Raw genomic sequence first — 17,644 nt, 5'->3', positions numbered from 1 at the left:
GTTGTTGACATTACATCGTCAAGGTAACAAAGATGTAAAATTGACTAACTTTACACAGAAAATCACATTAACATGCAAATTGTTTATGTCTTTTCTTGTAGCTATACTTTTGAAACAGTGAGTATTTGAACATTTACGCACTGGTCCCCATTCATTTCCATTGTTAGTGCCTCACTGTAAGCCAGATTTTTGCTTTTTTTTAAGAAAAGGAAGGGCAGGTCAAAATTATTTTTTTTGGTAATCAACATTATGCCACAAGTGCTGTCGATTGAGCTTAACTTGTAGCCTATCGAACACGGAATATTCCTTTAATTTGGAGTGTAAAAGAATTTTGCCTTAATCTTTTTCAAACTCGTTTAAAAAAAAAAAACATTTTTAAATTGTTAATGGACAATCGTAGTTCAGAGCTCAGATGCTCTCCGTATTACTATACTACTACTGTATCTACTATGTGTATTTCCCAGCCTTGTGATGTGCAACAGCTGATAATGCATCACTGAAAGTCAATTTCATATTTGACCAATTTTAATACATCTGCTGATTGCAAACCATAACTGGAAGTCAAGCATACAACAAAATTTTTACTCCAGTAACAGCACAGTCATTTTTTTTTTTTTTTTTTAAAGTACAAAAACAAACACTTAACAAAACCCTAATCTGGTAACAATTAATGGATGATATTTTATTATGAACAAACTGCTGTAAAGCATAGAATACATGAGCATCAACCACAGTACTCAAAACTGAAAAACTAAAATCCTTTCCAAATGTCTGAACAGAACACAATGCATAATTTACCATATTCAAACACTCAAATCTTTTTAGGTCTAATGCTTAATTTATTTCACAATCACATGTTCTGGTTTTACGCAACAAATCAACCAATTTTTCAGGTTTAAATTACTTCATCTCTAGAGTGGAACCCCAAGATAAATATATGGCTTCTCCTGTGAGGTTTAACAACTATTATTTACATTAAATAATTGTAATGTCAAATGGATGAACACTTTTGATAATATCTTATCATTCACCAGGACTCTTTAATTCTTAAATAAAGAAATGTCACTATCTGCCTACATAAATACCAGTCAGAAAATTACCCTCAGAATATAACAGTCCATCAAATAGACAAAACAATGGAAAGTCCATATAAATGGCAATACTGTAATGAACTCCATAAAACATAATACAGACAGAAGGCTTATGGTAGTGTTTCGGTGTATTTCATCACTTTATAGTGTCCCATCAGGCGCATACTATTTTATAATGTTAACATTTCCATTGCACTATTTGTTCAACAGATCTAATACATCTGGCTTAACATGACACATCATCAAAATAAAAACAAGAATGCTTCAGCAACCTACACTGGGCAATATATTTCATTGATCATCAGAGATAAAATATTGTTTCAAACAACTGACATATAGTTTATACATGGTGGAGGTTAGCTCATTGTCCTACAAAAAAGATGATGAATTCAACAGTTGGAGGAACTAATGTAATGTAGGTAGAGAATATAAACAAAAAACATGAGTAGAATCCTTCATTTACTGTGCAATGTGAAAACACAAATATTCTTTAGTTACCTGCAGTTAAATATGGGCCCTTGTTCATCAGCTTATTCCTTCATTTATATACACAAATTTGCAGCAATAAACATGAATGGCCTAAACTCAATACAAATGTAGTCCTAAATTAAATACAAAATGAGTTCTCCAAATGTGTGAGGATTCAGTCAAAGTTAGATTGTAATGTCTGGTCAAGGCAAAGTGAGTAAAGGCATGTAATTAATGCAAACACTAAAGACTTGTTGCAATTAGTCAATAAACAAAGTCTGAAATGTATATTTAGTCGATGAAAGAATATATTAAAAAAATAAGCCAATGGCTCACAATGAAGTACACCTATTGACTAAATTCAATTTTTCTATATTACAAGAAGTATCACCAATCATCACAGCCATGACAAAATATCAGTTGATGAACAAGTTACAAAAGCTCTACACTTTCCCCCTTTTTTACATACAAAGTTTTGCACATTCAAGCAGACATGTTGCACCGTCTCTTGGTTTGGATGGCAGTTCAGATTGTCACATGAGGATAAAGCACATTTTGGTTCGGCAGCTAAGACAACATTTTCACTGGTTAATATTTCATGCCGTAGTCATCTCCTCAGCCAGCTGACTTGTTGATTTCAGTAGTGTATTTAGGACATGGGTAGAATGCAGCAACAAAGCATGGAGATATGTGTAGTGCACTGCATAAAGGTTGCTGCCTTCAGTCAATATGAAGCTTTTTATGAATAATGATAAACAAGTAAAAGACACTTGATAGTTAATTACATTATATGCACATTTCCTATTAATCACCTTTTTCTCTCCTATAATAAATACATCCCTTTTGTAACCCCCACTAAGACCTCTGCAACTTTCTTTGTAAGAAATCTTTTCCTGAAATCCTATCCGTGTTTGATTAACCTAACCTTGTCTTGCTCATGCAAATTCCCTAGACTCTTCTTGCCTTTTCATACTTTCAAAAACAATGAGATGACAGTTCCCATATTTCCATCTTGAATACATTTTCACTTAAACTCCACCTTCTTTTCACATGGCCATGGTGGTTAGGTGCTGGTGGCCCAGCAAGCCTTTTCGGCCACTTCCAGCACCAGGATGTGTGCCAGCTCCACCATGTCCACAGTACTCCTGCAAGTTCTGCCGCAGGGTGACAAGTGCTGAACCCAAGCAGGCCCGGTTGGGTGCGTGGATACCCCCTGGTAGCTGTATGAGCACCGTGGCCACCCCAGCCATCCCATCATCTGTGGGCTCCAGAGTGATTGGGCCAACTTTAAAGGAGGAGTATGAAAAGCCCATGAGCTGGGAAAGGAAGGGGTCAGAGCGGCAGAAATGCTGGTAGCTGCCGTGTGAGGACGGATGATGGTAGTGGTGGTGTGAAGTTGGGTTAGCCGTAGAGCTGGGTGCATAGTGGTGCGCATTCAGATAGTGCAGGGGAAGGTGCTGGCCACTGTTGCCTCCACTCAGAGCAAGATGGTGGTGAGGGGCAGTGCCTGTGCCAGGGTCATGCTTGTATGGTAGAGCACCAGGTCGTCCTCTCTGACCCATCACCATGCCCCCCAGCTTGCCTGTCCTGACATGGGCCAGGGACACGGCACTACCCCCTCCGGCTGAGGGCAAGTAAACCAGCTGTGGCTCCTCTGGCTCCAGGTAGACAGTGAGTTTGGCAAATGGGCGAGAGGCCATCTTGGTCATCTCTTGAATGTGGCGGCGCTGCTCACGACGGAAGTCTAAGAACTGCTTGACTTTCCAGAGTAGCACACAGACGGACAGGAAGAGGAAGAAGCAAGAGAAGAAGACAGAGAAAAAGACAAAGAGGTCAATGTGGGCCTGGTCCTGTCGTAGAAAGAGGAGGCCTTGAGACTCTCCGTTGTGAGTCTCTGTGCCCACCCCACGCAATGCAATAAAGAAGCGGCTGGACTTGAGCGAGTGCACTTCATGTGGGAAGGTGATGACCACGCGGTCCCTTACACCACGTACAATCAGCACCGCCTGAGGCTTCCACACAGTGATGTAGGTTATGAGACCTTCAGTTCGTTCTTCTCGCACTTCACGTTCTGTGCCATGTGGCTTTGTGGATTGCAGCGTGCCAAGTAAGGCTGATGAGGAGTTTGCAAACACCTTCATGGGCGACGGTGGAGCGAGAGGAACCTCCTTTTCTCCCCGTGCAGCGGTTGCAGAGGTGGCTTCATCCTCAATCTTAATAGCATGCATACCAGTGTGGCGGTCTACCTCGACAATGAAGGTGTCATGCGAGTTAGATACATAGACCTCAACCTCCCCAAACGTGACATCAATGGTGACGCGGATATCCACGTTAGTGAACTTGGGCTGTGCTGAAAAGAACACCGTGCGACCCCTGAGCAGATTGCGGATGTTGGGCTCATGGAAGCAGTTGACCTGTGATGTAGGGTCGAAGCAGCATTCACTGTCCACATTGAACTGCCGGTAGCACTGTCGCCCATTCACTGGATTGCCGTTGAATGAATCTTTGCACTTGGCACACTATAAGATAGCAGCAGATATGAATAGAATAAAGATGGAAGTGTTTAAAAATCATTTCACATCACTCATAATTCAAAAAAGGTATGAAGGGAAAAATCAACCTCTTCTCATTAATACTGCTCAATACCCCTTTTTCTCTATACAGAAATAGCAGGTCTTATTTATAATCAGGGGTATAAAAAGTCCTCAGAAATTATACTTAAGTATTAAACTTTTAATTAAAAAAATTATGGATACTGAGTAAAAGTGTTGCTTAATTAAAAGTCCAAGTATCTAGCCAAAAACATATTTGAGTTAAAGTAAAAAACAGTATTCACATTAATTTTTACTTAAGTATGTAAAAAGTAACTTTTTTCCTAGCTGGAAAGAAATCAAGAGAAGACATTGTGTGAGTGAGAATGTTGTTAAATTAGATTAGTTTGTTAAGTCGCCTTTTTACTGTCTCTGACAACTGTCATATTTCTCCCCCAGTGGCATTCCTGGTCTTAGAATCATGTTACAATAACTACATTTTTGCTAAATTATTTTTACGTTGCCTGTTGTACGTAACACTGCAATTTATCCACTTTTACTCAAATCACAAGTAAAACGGCAGATTATCAGTTCATAAACACTTTTCTCTCTGTTCCTCACACAATGCTATCTAATGACATATAAACACTTTTACTATAGAGCATGCCTCCTTTTAATGTTTGTATTACATAACCAACAAAATTTACAAGCTTGTTTAAAGGTGCAATATGTTACAATTTTCGTGTAATATTCGCCCTTTCTTTGCCATGTGTGAACGGCTTGTAGCGCAACTTAAAACATGAGCCCTTCCCGGACTTCCTAGGTTGCCTATTAAAGCCTGTAGACTGATTTTCATGCAAAGGGAGCGGGTCGCTTTTGCCGGGAAAATTCAAAAGGATGTGACGTTTATGCGTGCTCCTGAGAGCCTTGCCTCAGACAGTAGCATCTCTTCCACTATTCAACAGCGACAACAAACTGCAACACTAAGTAATGTTATCTTAGAGATGGAATCCAGGAAACGTCCGGCTCCCAGCACAACACCGACTCCTACACAAACTCTGAGTAAGACAAAAAAACTAAAAAACATTTATCTAGTGAATCCCATCTGGCTAAGTGGGAACGTAATCGTGGTCAAGCGAAAACTAGAGTGTACATCGGCAGGGCATTTGATTCCTGGTGGGACCTTCGTTCGTTTTTGGGGATCAAAACGACCCCGAATTGGCGTTCTTCTTATTGGACAGGTAAGCTTACATAACTGCAAAGCATGTGAAATACAGTGCCATAAGTATTGATCTGTGTAATTTTAGCTAAACTACAATAACACATTAAATGAATGCTAGACAATGTTCAAGATAATGCAAAAAGACCCATTCATTAGTGTAAAGTAACTTGGTTATACAGAAAATATATACATTCTGGCGGCTGTGGCTCAGGTGGTAGAGCGGGTTGGCCAGTAATCGCAGGGTTGGCGGTTCGATTCCTGGCCCACATGACTCTACATGCCAAAGTGTCCTTGGGCAAGACACTGAACACCAAGTTGCTCCCAATGGCAGGCTAGCGCCTTGCATGGCAGTTGTGATGGAATCACATCAATACTGAATTGTGTCAACATATTTATAATGTAATGTCTATTTTATAAACAGCTACTGTCATCATCCACCAAATTTAGCTAACAGCTGTTGATAAAGCTGGCTAGCTAGCTAACGCCGACATAGGTTATCGTATAAATGCAGTCAATGTATCATGCAAAGAAAAGTGATTACTTCAAACTACAGTCTTGCATAGTCAGACCTATATCCACACTTTGTTTTAGCCCTGTTCCAGCACTGGAGAGTCAAATATACAGTCTCAAAGTTTTTAGTAAAACAATCATTACTGTAATTTTAATTATGCTACCTCATCTGTCAGCATGATGTCGGTGAATCACGTTCAGCCTCTTTATACATTACGTCATTGTTTTGGCCGATGCTCACGTCCAAATGGAGTGTGTGCACGAGCAACAGGTAGCTGGCTGCAGTTCACTTAACGGCCACAGGTGTCATTAATAATAAGGATTTCTGAATCTTACATACTGCACCTTTAAGGGTGATCATATTGCACGGAAGCTCAACTGATAGAGTTTTGCATATGCGTTACAAAGGACCGGGGTGTGGGTCCTGAAGAGTTGAAACGTGAGCCGAAAGTATCACAGAAGCACCACAAAATGACATGATTGCTTCAGAAATAGTGTTTTTCATCTCACATTTGCTTTATCTGACCCTATCAGTTAGTTTGTGGTTTAAGGTTTAGGGTAGGGAGGTAGGTTTTGTTGACTTCAATCTTGATAGAACATTAACCTTAAAAACCTCATCTGTTCAGAAGAACATTTCACTTGCTTTTAGCGCCACACAGTGGGCATTTCACTTCTGAACTGCCCTGGCTGAGACGTGTAATGAACCACATAATTTTATTTTGCCAAACATTTCCACAGTCACGCAGTGTTCGTAGCATGGGAGAAGGCACTCATGAATTGCGATGTCAGAGTACACAGCCTCTTGAGACATAAAGATCTAAACAATTCAAATGATGCTTTGAAGAAAGTTAGTAATGTTGTTGGTTTTGAGAATTGTTTTCTGAGGTTTGCTACCAAACCTTGCTGTTGAGCAGATGGATGAATTCAATAAAATTCATACTTAATATTTACTCAGATTCCATTATTATTATTATCATCATCATCGCTGGTTTTATAGATATTATTATAATTAATAGTTGCCTAACAACGACAATTCAGCAAATAGGGAGTAAACATTTATAGATATGATTTAAATACGAAGGCAAGTGTAGAAATAAATGATATGTTCACATTTAATTACAAAAGCATTTTGTTTTTATATATAATTTGCAATGTGAATGATCATTTTTGACTTCATAACTGTCCAATCTGTAGAAGTAGCAGGCGTTTAGAATAAAGTATAGGACAAAAACAAAGAGTTTCTCACTTTGAGCTCATAGATTTGAATGAATACGTCACATTCAGTTGACCGCCCACTCAGTTGGGCGGTCACAAACGGTCTAGTCGTACAAATATTTCAACACACAGCCACCATGCAACACTGCCATTTGTCAATCTGTCGTTTGTCAGATGCAGTGAAAAGGCGGCTTCAATCCAGTAAGACAAAAGAAAATTATCTTCAAAAATGTAATGAGTACTTTTCAAGTTTAAATAAAATTGTAAGGAGTAAAAAGAACTATTTTTTCTTTGGAAATGTAATTACGTAAAAGTACAAGTATTCCGTTTAAATTGCACTCGAGTAAACTGCAAATTCCCCAAAATAATACTGAAGTATAATACTTAAGTATTTTTACTCAATTACTTTACACCCCTATTTATAATACACAGTATACTGTATGTAATATAGTAAAATGCCTTGGATTGTAATGAATTGGTCCTTACCTGTTGCTTAAAACACTCTTTGCGGTCATTCTGTTGGCTGCTCAGACAGGGTGAAGTTTCAGTGTTGTTCTGGCAGGGACAGCCTGTGCCATCATGTTCATTACAGGTGTCTGCATGACCATTACACTGACATCTACAAGCAAAGAAAAAGAAAATTTAAACAACTGAAAGACTGATGAGACCACAGCTATGTTCAACATGAGAAATGCTTATTGCCTACTGCCAAAAAAATTTTTTTTTAAACAGTTTTTTCAAATAGTATGCAGTACGCAACAATAAATGGTACAAACTGTAGTATTTTCTACATTGCTTTCACATGACCTCATCATATTGCATTCAGTAAATTGCATCTAACTGACTCTTCACCCTAAAAGCATTTCTGACCCATCCTATTTTAGCAACTGTTGCCGTGTGCCATTTCTCTGACAAGCATTCACTTTTTTCCAAAGAGACTCTTTGGAAGTAATGTGTGTTTGAGTAGTTTTAAGCAGAATTTTATAGATATCATCAAAAAATAACACGAGGTACCTAGAGACGATACACACAGTCTCTTTTCTTTCTTTCTTTTTTAAATCTTTAAATAAATCTTGAAAAGGGCATGTTATGGATTAAACTGTGTCAGTCCTCATTCCCAAATGAACATGTTTAACATCAGCAAGGACACCTACATTAGCTCCAAGGTAAAGCTAATAACTTGACATTTATTCATTTACATACTGGTTCAGGTATTAGTAAAGACGATAGTAAATAAAGAGTTCACAGCATCAAAGTGAGTTTGTTATGAGCAGTTACCTTCACTTACAGTAATGTTATCGGGTGTGTATTGCCATCAAATTATGCTTTTCTCTTTACAAGTGACTGTGATGACTGTTTGCCAAATCTCCCATTCATTCCTATGGGAAGTTCTGCAAAGCTTGTCAAAGCGAGCAATGGTAACCAAGGGAGGTGGGGCTTAGCGAAGGTTCAATTATCTCAGAAATAAATTTGACAATTTCACATTTTTAAACCAATTTTGTGTAAAAAAAATTCGTAACTTTTCAGTTCATTTGTCACATTGGAAAAGGAAGTTGAGCACATTGCATTGCAGGATACAATATTCCATAAAGTGTACTCCGGTGGCATACTGCACATTTAAAAAAATGTAGTAGGTCATCTGGGTATTTCACGCATACAAAAAAATCTACATATTTTGTACAGTATACACATGCTCTGTACTACTTTCTCACAAAAATAGAAATATGTAATTTCTGACATACCCCACATTTGACAAGTACCAGAGCGTAATTAAAATAGGCAATACTGATCTAGACAAAGCTCAGTATTATGGTGTACTCACTTCTCACACTTCCCTTGAAGCAGGAAGTAGCCACTGAGGCAGCTTTCACACTTATCCCCCACACTGTTGTTCTGACAGCTCACACACACAGCATTGTCCTCAGAGGGGCCCTCTGTTGCCCATTGTTCAATCTGAGATGCAGAAATTATCAGAGGAGTCAAGCCCTGCTATAAGACTTACACTGAATGCAGAGAGAGAAGACTTCTAAAGAATCTTCTAAAGACCGCTTACACTGTCACGATCCAGTGGATAGTCTTTTAGGTTTTCCATTACCCTCCGATGCTCCTCTTTGGACAGACACACGTCGCTGTTTCCTCTGCAGAAGTCACGACAGGGCCGACACATCCCACCTCCCACTGCTGAGCCCACAAACAAGGGCTTACACTTCTCACAGTGTTGACCCTAATAGTAAGAGAGAGATAAAAGGTTTAAAATAACAGTATAGTATGATTACAGTGGAAGGTACTGACAGACATATTAGTCTGATAATACTCCTGTGATGCTTGCAAATGCATGAATATGTTTTTACCTTTGTGTTATTCTTGCACTCCAGACAGGTGTCCAGCTGAGAGATGCTCTTACAGTTACTGTGTTTGTTACAGCGGCATTGAGAGGAGCAGTTCTCCCCAACAAATCCAAAGTGACACTGACACACTCCTGGAGACACACAGGTCCCATTAACGCAGCCTTGTGCACACACTGGCTCACACTGACCCGACACACTAAAAATGAGAGCAAGAGAGAAAATGTACATGAACAAAACAAATAGATTTGCAAAAACAGATAAATAAATAAAACCACTAAACCCTGGGAAAGTCAAAGATATTGTTTATGAATGAAAGCAAATAAATATACCTGCTGAGTACATAGCCCTCTCTGCAGGTGCAGTGGTAGCCCTCAGGCAGATCATGGCAGTCCTGAGTGACATTACAGTGGTGGTGGCCATTGGCACACTCATCCTCCTCTGGGCAGTACAGGAATGACCAGCTACTGTTCCACTGAGGGCACAGAACCTCATTCACACCTGTAGAATTAGAAGATAGTCACATTTTAGTGCATATTGGTCAGAGAAATGGAATAAGCACATAGAACTGCAATTAAAACCTTCTATTTTAACTCTTCACGGTGTATTTTCATTTCAATGGTTATTTTCTCTCAGTGTTATTATTTAAGTCTTACTTTGTATGTCAGGATTCTAGACCTTGCAATTAATAGACTTAAATAATTATACTTTTTTAGTGTACAAATGTCTGTAGTAACGGGAACAATTTTTTTCCTGAGACTTGAATGCTGCTCACTGGAGGATTTGGATTTATGAGCCTCCAAGCGCCACCTAGAGGAAGACTGAAGGAAGTAGGGCTGAACAGTTAATCGAAAATAAAATTGAAATTGCAATACGACCCAGTGCGATTATCAAACTATGAGGGCTGTGATTTAATTAAATAAATAACTAGTCTGACCACATTGCCCATTGTCTGTAGTTTGTAATATTTTCTTAAATACATGTAAATGGGGTTAGTGTATTACATGGTTAGTATATTGTATGTGCTTTCAAAGGATTCAAAGTGATTCTGTGCTCGATATACACAAATTCTATCAAAATCTATCTGGTGCCCTGAGTGAAAGATATGCTCTGACTTTGGTTCGGTGTGCGGAATGCATTATATTTAAAGTGCTCCAGATATACTTTATTTGCACATTTGCGTAATTTCACATATGTTTGACCGCTACAATTTACTATACAAATCTACACGACACAGGGTTTTTGTGGACAGAAAGGGAGAAAAAGTGCATTTCAATGCATTAAAAAGCTTTTGTCAACTTAACAACAAACAACAGAATCTTCAGATCCTTCAGTTTTCTGCCTAAATAAAGGCTTGAGGGTTTCACTGGACTGCATAGCAATGCCACAAGCAAGTTAAGAAATTATTAAAGAAATAAATTGCATAGAATAAATATTGTTGTTATTATAAAATAATAATATATTTCTATAATAATTTTTTAACTTACAATAATAATAATAATAATAATAACAACAATACTAATAATATTACAATAATATATTATTCAATTGACTGGGTTTCAAAAAAATAATGAAGAAAAGTGAGCTGACCCTTTTACAAATTGGACAAAACTATTCTACACAGTAGACAGATGCAATGTAGTTGTGATGTTTTTCCTTTGTGTTTCACCATTTTATTTATTTAGTTTGGTTCTTTTTAAGAGGACTCAAGTGTGAATACCCTTTCTAGAACAGCATTTCCAGTCTGCAGTTCTGTCTGCATTCTGGTTCTTTATCATATTACAGTTCAAATCCTAATTGTAATTTTTCGAAATAATTGCAAATAATTTTTTGGTCCAAATCATTCAGCCCAAGGAGGAAGCTTTTGTTCCTAAGGGAACATTATTATCATTATTAAACATCATTATTAGCTAGTAACATTTGCCACCCAATGACTATGCCCCAAAAAATGTAAAATAAAACTCACAATTAAAGTTACATTTACAAATATATTGTCATAATCAGCAGTGAGAACAGAAATAAGTAGCACTCTTACCATTCAGTCCTCCCTGAAGACAGCGCCCTGCTCCGTTATCACCACGGGCAGCACACCAGCCACACTGTGGCCTGGAAATGCACTGGGAGCACTGAGTAAGTTGAAAGCACTGGGGAGAGCATGAATCTTCATCCGAGAGCAAACGTCCACACTGACCAGCCTCACAGCGCAATGGAACGAAGGAGGGACTCATACACTGGAGAAGAGAGAGGAAAGATAACAAGGTGACTGGCTGAACTGCTTGTATGATAGACCTCAAGCGTAGAGCAAACCTGAAAATTCGTACCTGCTGCAGTGCCATGCTCCATACACAACGCTGCCAGCCTCCATCAGAGCCACGAGAGCTTAAACACTGGCTGCAGCTTTTGATTTCATGGCAGGGTTCAGGGCAAGGCATCGGTGGAGAGGACTCCACTTGCATGGGAGACACGTTGAGCAATGCATAGCTGAAACATGTCCAGTCATAAGTTGGGTTCACGCTCAGAATACGTCTCGTCTCACCTGGAGAGTTGACAGGGGAAAAAATATATAAATTACGCAATATTACACAAGAAAGAGTGCTGTTGTACTGAAAGTCCGCAAGAAATCTGCCAGCAGCCTCGTGCCTGCGGTTGAAATTAGTGCAACACCATGATTGTAAGGGTGATATTGCTTTTATACAACAGAAGTAGTTAATATTTAATCATTTGCATTTTAGACACAATATGGCCAGTAATTTGATGTATTTTGGTTCCGCTAACAAAAACTAAAGGCCAAAGTATACTTTGGGTGTGCGTGTTGCAGATCTCTCCACACACAGTATGTGTGACGCAAATTGCGTCATCAGCACAGCCACGCAACTTGACTGCGCGCCACCTATATTTTCTTGACTCGCGAACGCAGACCTCATCTGTGCACATCGTCTGCACTTGCACTGGCCATTGACTGTACTAAAAGAGTGTCACAAAGCAGTTGTAGTGCGCATGCGATGAACGCATTCCAATTAATTCGCGGTAAGAAAAGTATACTCAAAGAGGCAAAGTGATCAACTGTGTGCGGAGCGATCCGCAACACACAAAAACTAAGTATACCTGGGCCTTAAGCCAAAGGCAGAAAAACTGTTGATTGTTCCATCAAACGCACACACTTACAGCCAATCTGGAATGCTGCAAACACAGACAAACAGTGAAGAGATCCAATGCTGTTATTCTAAATAAGAGTACACAAATATATCATCATTCTCACCTGTGCGTTTAAACTGACGGGTCCACATGCACTTCCCTGAGGCTGTGCATTTGGGGCAGTCAGAGGCCTCACAGCTGGTCTCAGTGCAATTACTAGACAGGAAGATCTCTCTCTGGTTTATCCTGCAGTCATGCTCTGATGTGCAGCTCACTGAGCTGCTGATACATGCTCCCTCAGGACAGTTTGTGCACCACTTGCACTGCAAAGCAGGCTGAGCGAGAGACAGAGAGAGTTTTAACATGCCATTACAAACTGGAAGAATTGAGAATAATTGGAACTGGATTCAACTCTTTGAAGTTTTGAACTTCTTGATATTTGAAAGTGAGGCTCAATCTTGAAGAACACTTACAGACTACTTTGGATTTTGTTGGTCGTACCTGCATAGTGCTGGAAAATGTTTTCGGGTGGCGAGCCAGACACTCACTGCAGGTCTTGAGTCTGCGACACTGGTCAGGGGAACGAGGAGTAGGAGAGCACGTAGACTGACCACTAGTACAACCCAGCCTGTGAAAAATAGTACCATAGCAAATTAGAAACAAAAAACAGAGAAGTTCTTGTGCCCAGTGCCCAATGCCCATACTGGCCTGATGTGAACTAGGTTCTACATCTGGTTGCATTTCTGTAACACCTGTCACAGGGTTCTACGCCAACATTTTTGTTTAGGACCGCTTAGGGTGTGATCATTGTTTTTTTGTTTTTTTCAAAGAATGTTAACTGTTTGTGTCACAACACAACATACATATGCACAAGCAGGCATTAAGAATTACTAAAGAATTCAGAAACAAAGGATACACCTAATACATGACAAAAGACATTAGACATCTCTGATAAACTTTTTTCAAGCTAATTTTTTTCAGTTAACCAACAAAAGTCCTGACTGATCACCTTTATGAACATCTAATAAATAAAAATATATATGTCTTCTTAACATATTAGTAGACTACAAACATTGAAATATTTGAAAATACAGTATATTCATTTAAAAAATGTAATGTACTAGAGTTTAAACAAATAAACTGTCAAGCAATATATAATGCATCTATGCTTGTTAATGTTATTAATTTTAGTTATTATAAAATGATACCTATACATTTCCTATGATGCAGAGTTGAACACATAAAATACCTCACATTCTTCCTGTTTTTGCATCCGTATATGCTGTTTTGTAATTGTTTTTCTATGTAAACATTCACTAGATGACCGCCTTTGATCATTGCGCCGGGTATTGCTATTTTTTCAGTGTTTCTGATGTGAAAGTGAAACTAAACATGCGCCACATGTGACTTTCAGAAATGAAAGTGAAAGGTGAGATTTATAGTAAAAAAGGACTTAAATATTGATCTGTTTCTCACCCACACATATATTGCTTTTGAAGATATGGATTTAACCAATGGAGTCTTTTGGATTACTTTTATGCTGCTTTTATCTGCTTTTTGGACTTTTAGATTTCTGGTCACCATTAACTTGCATTGAAAAGACTAACAGAGCTGAGATATTCTTCTAAAAAATCTTCATCTGTGTTCAGCAGAAGAAAGAAAGTCATATACATCTGGGATGGCATGACGGTGAGTAAATGATGAAAGAATTTTCATTTTTGAGTGAACTATCCCATTTACCAAATTTAAAAACACTGACAGATAATTTAAACGCTGTCCGTCATTGTGACAGATAAAAAACAAGCAAGAAACTCAGCTTAAACCATCTTTGTGTGGTATATCTGCCTATACTGCTTCACTCTCTTTCGGTCTCTGCGTGCATGCGAGAAAGAGAGAGCGCACCTGCACGAGCGTCGTCTCAGGTATATTAGAGTGAGAAAACTGCACTTTTTTTTGCAAAAAATAACTAGTATAAAAACACTTTTAAAAGTATTATTTATATAATGTTATATGCATTGAGTATTCTGATGGTACTATACAGTATAAGATCATAAATTCAGCTGTCAGATGTCACTAGCACTGGTACGCCCAAATAATTTTCCACATTCGCAGGCAGTAATTTTCACACGCAAAAGGGAGTGAAACACAGTGTGACGAGGAGGAGGGCATGGCCGGGCCGTGATCGTGCATGGCCGGCGCTGAATCAGCTGATCAGCGGGAGAGCGAGATAAAGGCGAGCCGGAGGCACCAGTTCGAGGGAGAGAGAGACTCATGCGGCCACGTTGCATGTGTGTCTGTGTTTGTTTTATGTTGTTTTAAGTTCATTTATATCATTAAAGCTTATGTTGACTGTTCAGCTGGTTCCCGCCGCCTCCTTGCCCATCCTTTAACTGTTACACACTCGTACTGTAGAGTCCTGTTGTTTGTCTTACCTATCTGCAGTGTCTGATGAAGCACAGGTGCCTCTGCACCACACACAGCTGCCAGTGCTGCTGTTACAGGCCTCAGGGGTGGACAGCAAAATGCAGGGATCAGAGGGCAGGGACAGAGTTAACAGCCGCCCCAGTGTCACTCCATTAAAACCCCCAGAAAGGAACAGACGACCACCCCACCCAGTCATCGCCAAAGAAACTGAGCGGTTGACAGGTTCACCCACAGAGGACGCTGGAGAAATAGTAGGAGAGGGATATACCATAAATAAGAGTTGTACTATCCCTTTGCATCCTGTATAGACTAGTGATAACATGCGTATTATTGCCTTTTTAAGAGGATTAACTGACTGTGTCCAAAGATGTGTTACTGTTACCTTGCTGTATCCATGTATTACAGTTGATCTGATAAAGAGAAACAGTGTTGCTGTAATCTTCCTCTCCTGTCCTGCCTCCAACAATTACCATGGTGTCCTTTACTAGGGCCGCCGCATGGAAGAAGTGAGAGAGAGGCTGAAGAGAGAGAGAGAAGCAATTGATCAACAGATCAATTCAAAGGTCTTTCACTAGTCCACTTGTGAAATGCTTGTTTTTATTACAAACTATATTGTCAGCATAAAAGTTTGAGAGAACTGTGGAATTGAAAAATTGACATGATTTTCAGTAATTCGTATATCCCCCCTTTTGCTTTTTGACAGCATGCACATAGGCTAGCATGGACTCCAGAAGATTGTGCAAAACCTGATGATCCATTTTATCCTAGTATGATTTGAGGTCGTTCCAAAGAGCATATTGTGTGATTAAATGATAATCTGATCTTCATACATAGTAATTAACATGGTAAATGTCATATTTGATCTTATTTGATTAGAAATAGTGCAGAATTTTAAATATTTCTTAATCTGTTATCATAACATTTCTTTGTTAAAAAAAAATGTCTTTATTAAATTTCCTGTTTAAATGAGATTTGAACAAATCCCATAAATATTTAAAAGGATAGTTCACCGAAAAATGAAAATTCTCTCATTATTTCCTCACTGCAGAACAAACTAAGAATTTTAGAAAAATATCTCCACTCTGTAGGTCCATACAATCCAAGTGAATGGTGGCCAGAGCTTTGAAGGTCCAAAAAACATATAAAAGAAGCATAAAAGTAATCTATAAGACTCCAATGGTTAAATCCATATCTTCAGAAATATGATAGCCATGGGTGAGAAAAATATCAACATTCATGTCCTTTTTGTTAACTATAAATCTCAACTTTCACATTCTTCTGCTTTTGTTTTTGCCAATGTACATTCTTTGTGCATATCGCCACGGAGGAGAATTTACTGTATAAAAGGACTTAACATTGATCTGTTTCTCACCCACACCTATCATACCGCTCCTGAAGATATGGATTTAACCACTGGAGACATTTGGATTAGTTTTATGCTGCCTTTATATGATTTTTGTAGCTTTCAAGTTTTGGCCACCATTCACTTGCACTGTATAGACCTAGAGAGCGGAGACATTTTTCTAAAAATCTTTGTTTGTGCTAAGCAGAAGAAAGAAAGTAATTCACATCTAGGATGGCATGAGGGTGAGTAAATAATGAGAGAATTTTTGGTAGAACTATCCCTTTAATGAGGACTCTTGAACCCCACTGTAGATCATTCTGACCTACTCAGAATCAGTTTTCCATTGTCAGATACCTTGTTTCCCTTAGAGGGCACCAGTAAGGACCAGGTAAAGTTGGGGTAATAAAGACTGTAAAGTTCTCCAGATGGTTCTACAGCTTCAACATGGAAACGGTAACCACCAAACACATACACAGCATCAGTCTGATCATGGTACACTGCAGAGTGGCCATAGAGACCTATAAAAAAAGGTGATAATCAGGGCAAGAATGAAAACATGTTTTTACAAAGCAGAAAAACTTAAAATGTGGTACAGCAAAAATGCAATGTTCTATGCCTACCTGTAGGGGGTGTGCCAGTGTGTGGGGCTATAGTCCAGTTCCCAGTCTGAGGACTGAACTCCAATAAGTGATGGTTAAATCCATTCTCTGGGGAGTAACCACCGATCAGCAGCACAGATGAGCCTTTTCGCACTGTTAAAGTGTGACCAGCCACTGGGGGCAGCACTGAGCTCTAAGCACAGAAGTCAGAGAGAGAGAACTCTTAACATTGAGAAAGTAGGAAAAGAGGAAAGGAGCACTATGATGACAATCAACAAGCAATACCTTATACTCCTTCCACATCAGGCTGCTGAGGTTCAGACACCATGTGTCATTTGCAACACCTTTCTTTGTGACTCCACCAACCACAAACATTAAGCTGTAAGTGGCTGCCTGGGAGCTAGCAAATGGGTCATGATTATACACTAGGGCAGAAGCATGATGATAGCGGGGCAGAGGAATTGAACTTTCCTCCACTGAACTGGTCAACATCTGAGTCCAGCGACGCTCTGCCACAGAATACCTGGAGCAGTCATAAGTAGGTAAAACCACAATTTAAACAGGTCTTAAGCAATCGAAACAAGAACCATATAAAGGCGTTCAACATTTTGAATTGATAATCTAAAGGTGTCAAATAAACCATTTTGAAAAGTGTGATTGTTACCATTGAATGGATTTACAGATATGTATTTGCTTGTTTTGTCTCTGTGAATTTAAGTGCATTTTTTCACTTTGCTTTGTAAAATAAAGAAGAGATGC

At 39.0% G+C, this 17,644-nt stretch overlaps 1 protein-coding gene across 3 annotated transcripts in view; it reads right to left on the bottom strand.

The window, feature by feature from the left end:
- Window positions 1-507: 507 nt before the first annotated feature.
- The window catches only part of LOC127454100 (multiple epidermal growth factor-like domains protein 8), a 40,467-nt gene continuing 23,330 nt past the window's right edge, over window positions 508-17,644 (bottom strand). For all 3 annotated transcript variants that reach the window (XM_051721061.1, XM_051721062.1, XM_051721063.1), the window contains 15 exons: window positions 17,171-17,408; window positions 16,907-17,078; window positions 16,641-16,804; window positions 15,324-15,459; window positions 14,950-15,181; window positions 13,019-13,145; window positions 12,642-12,852; window positions 11,704-11,918; window positions 11,418-11,613; window positions 9,715-9,883; window positions 9,389-9,581; window positions 9,091-9,261; window positions 8,860-8,990; window positions 7,524-7,656; window positions 508-4,078 (listed from right to left, as the gene is read on the bottom strand). In XM_051721061.1, coding sequence (XP_051577021.1) covers window positions 2,606-4,078; window positions 7,524-7,656; window positions 8,860-8,990; window positions 9,091-9,261; window positions 9,389-9,581; window positions 9,715-9,883; window positions 11,418-11,613; window positions 11,704-11,918; window positions 12,642-12,852; window positions 13,019-13,145; window positions 14,950-15,181; window positions 15,324-15,459; window positions 16,641-16,804; window positions 16,907-17,078; window positions 17,171-17,408 — 3,961 coding nt within the window. In that variant the 3' untranslated portion in view covers window positions 508-2,605. The remainder of the gene's footprint in view (window positions 4,079-7,523; window positions 7,657-8,859; window positions 8,991-9,090; window positions 9,262-9,388; window positions 9,582-9,714; window positions 9,884-11,417; window positions 11,614-11,703; window positions 11,919-12,641; window positions 12,853-13,018; window positions 13,146-14,949; window positions 15,182-15,323; window positions 15,460-16,640; window positions 16,805-16,906; window positions 17,079-17,170; window positions 17,409-17,644) is intronic.

Source organism: Myxocyprinus asiaticus, chromosome 16 (assembly GCF_019703515.2).
Source record: "Myxocyprinus asiaticus isolate MX2 ecotype Aquarium Trade chromosome 16, UBuf_Myxa_2, whole genome shotgun sequence".
NCBI classification, from domain to species: domain Eukaryota; kingdom Metazoa; phylum Chordata; class Actinopteri; order Cypriniformes; family Catostomidae; genus Myxocyprinus; species Myxocyprinus asiaticus.
Note: the sequence above shows the minus strand (reverse complement) of the source record. Positions and strands in the feature narration are given on the sequence as shown.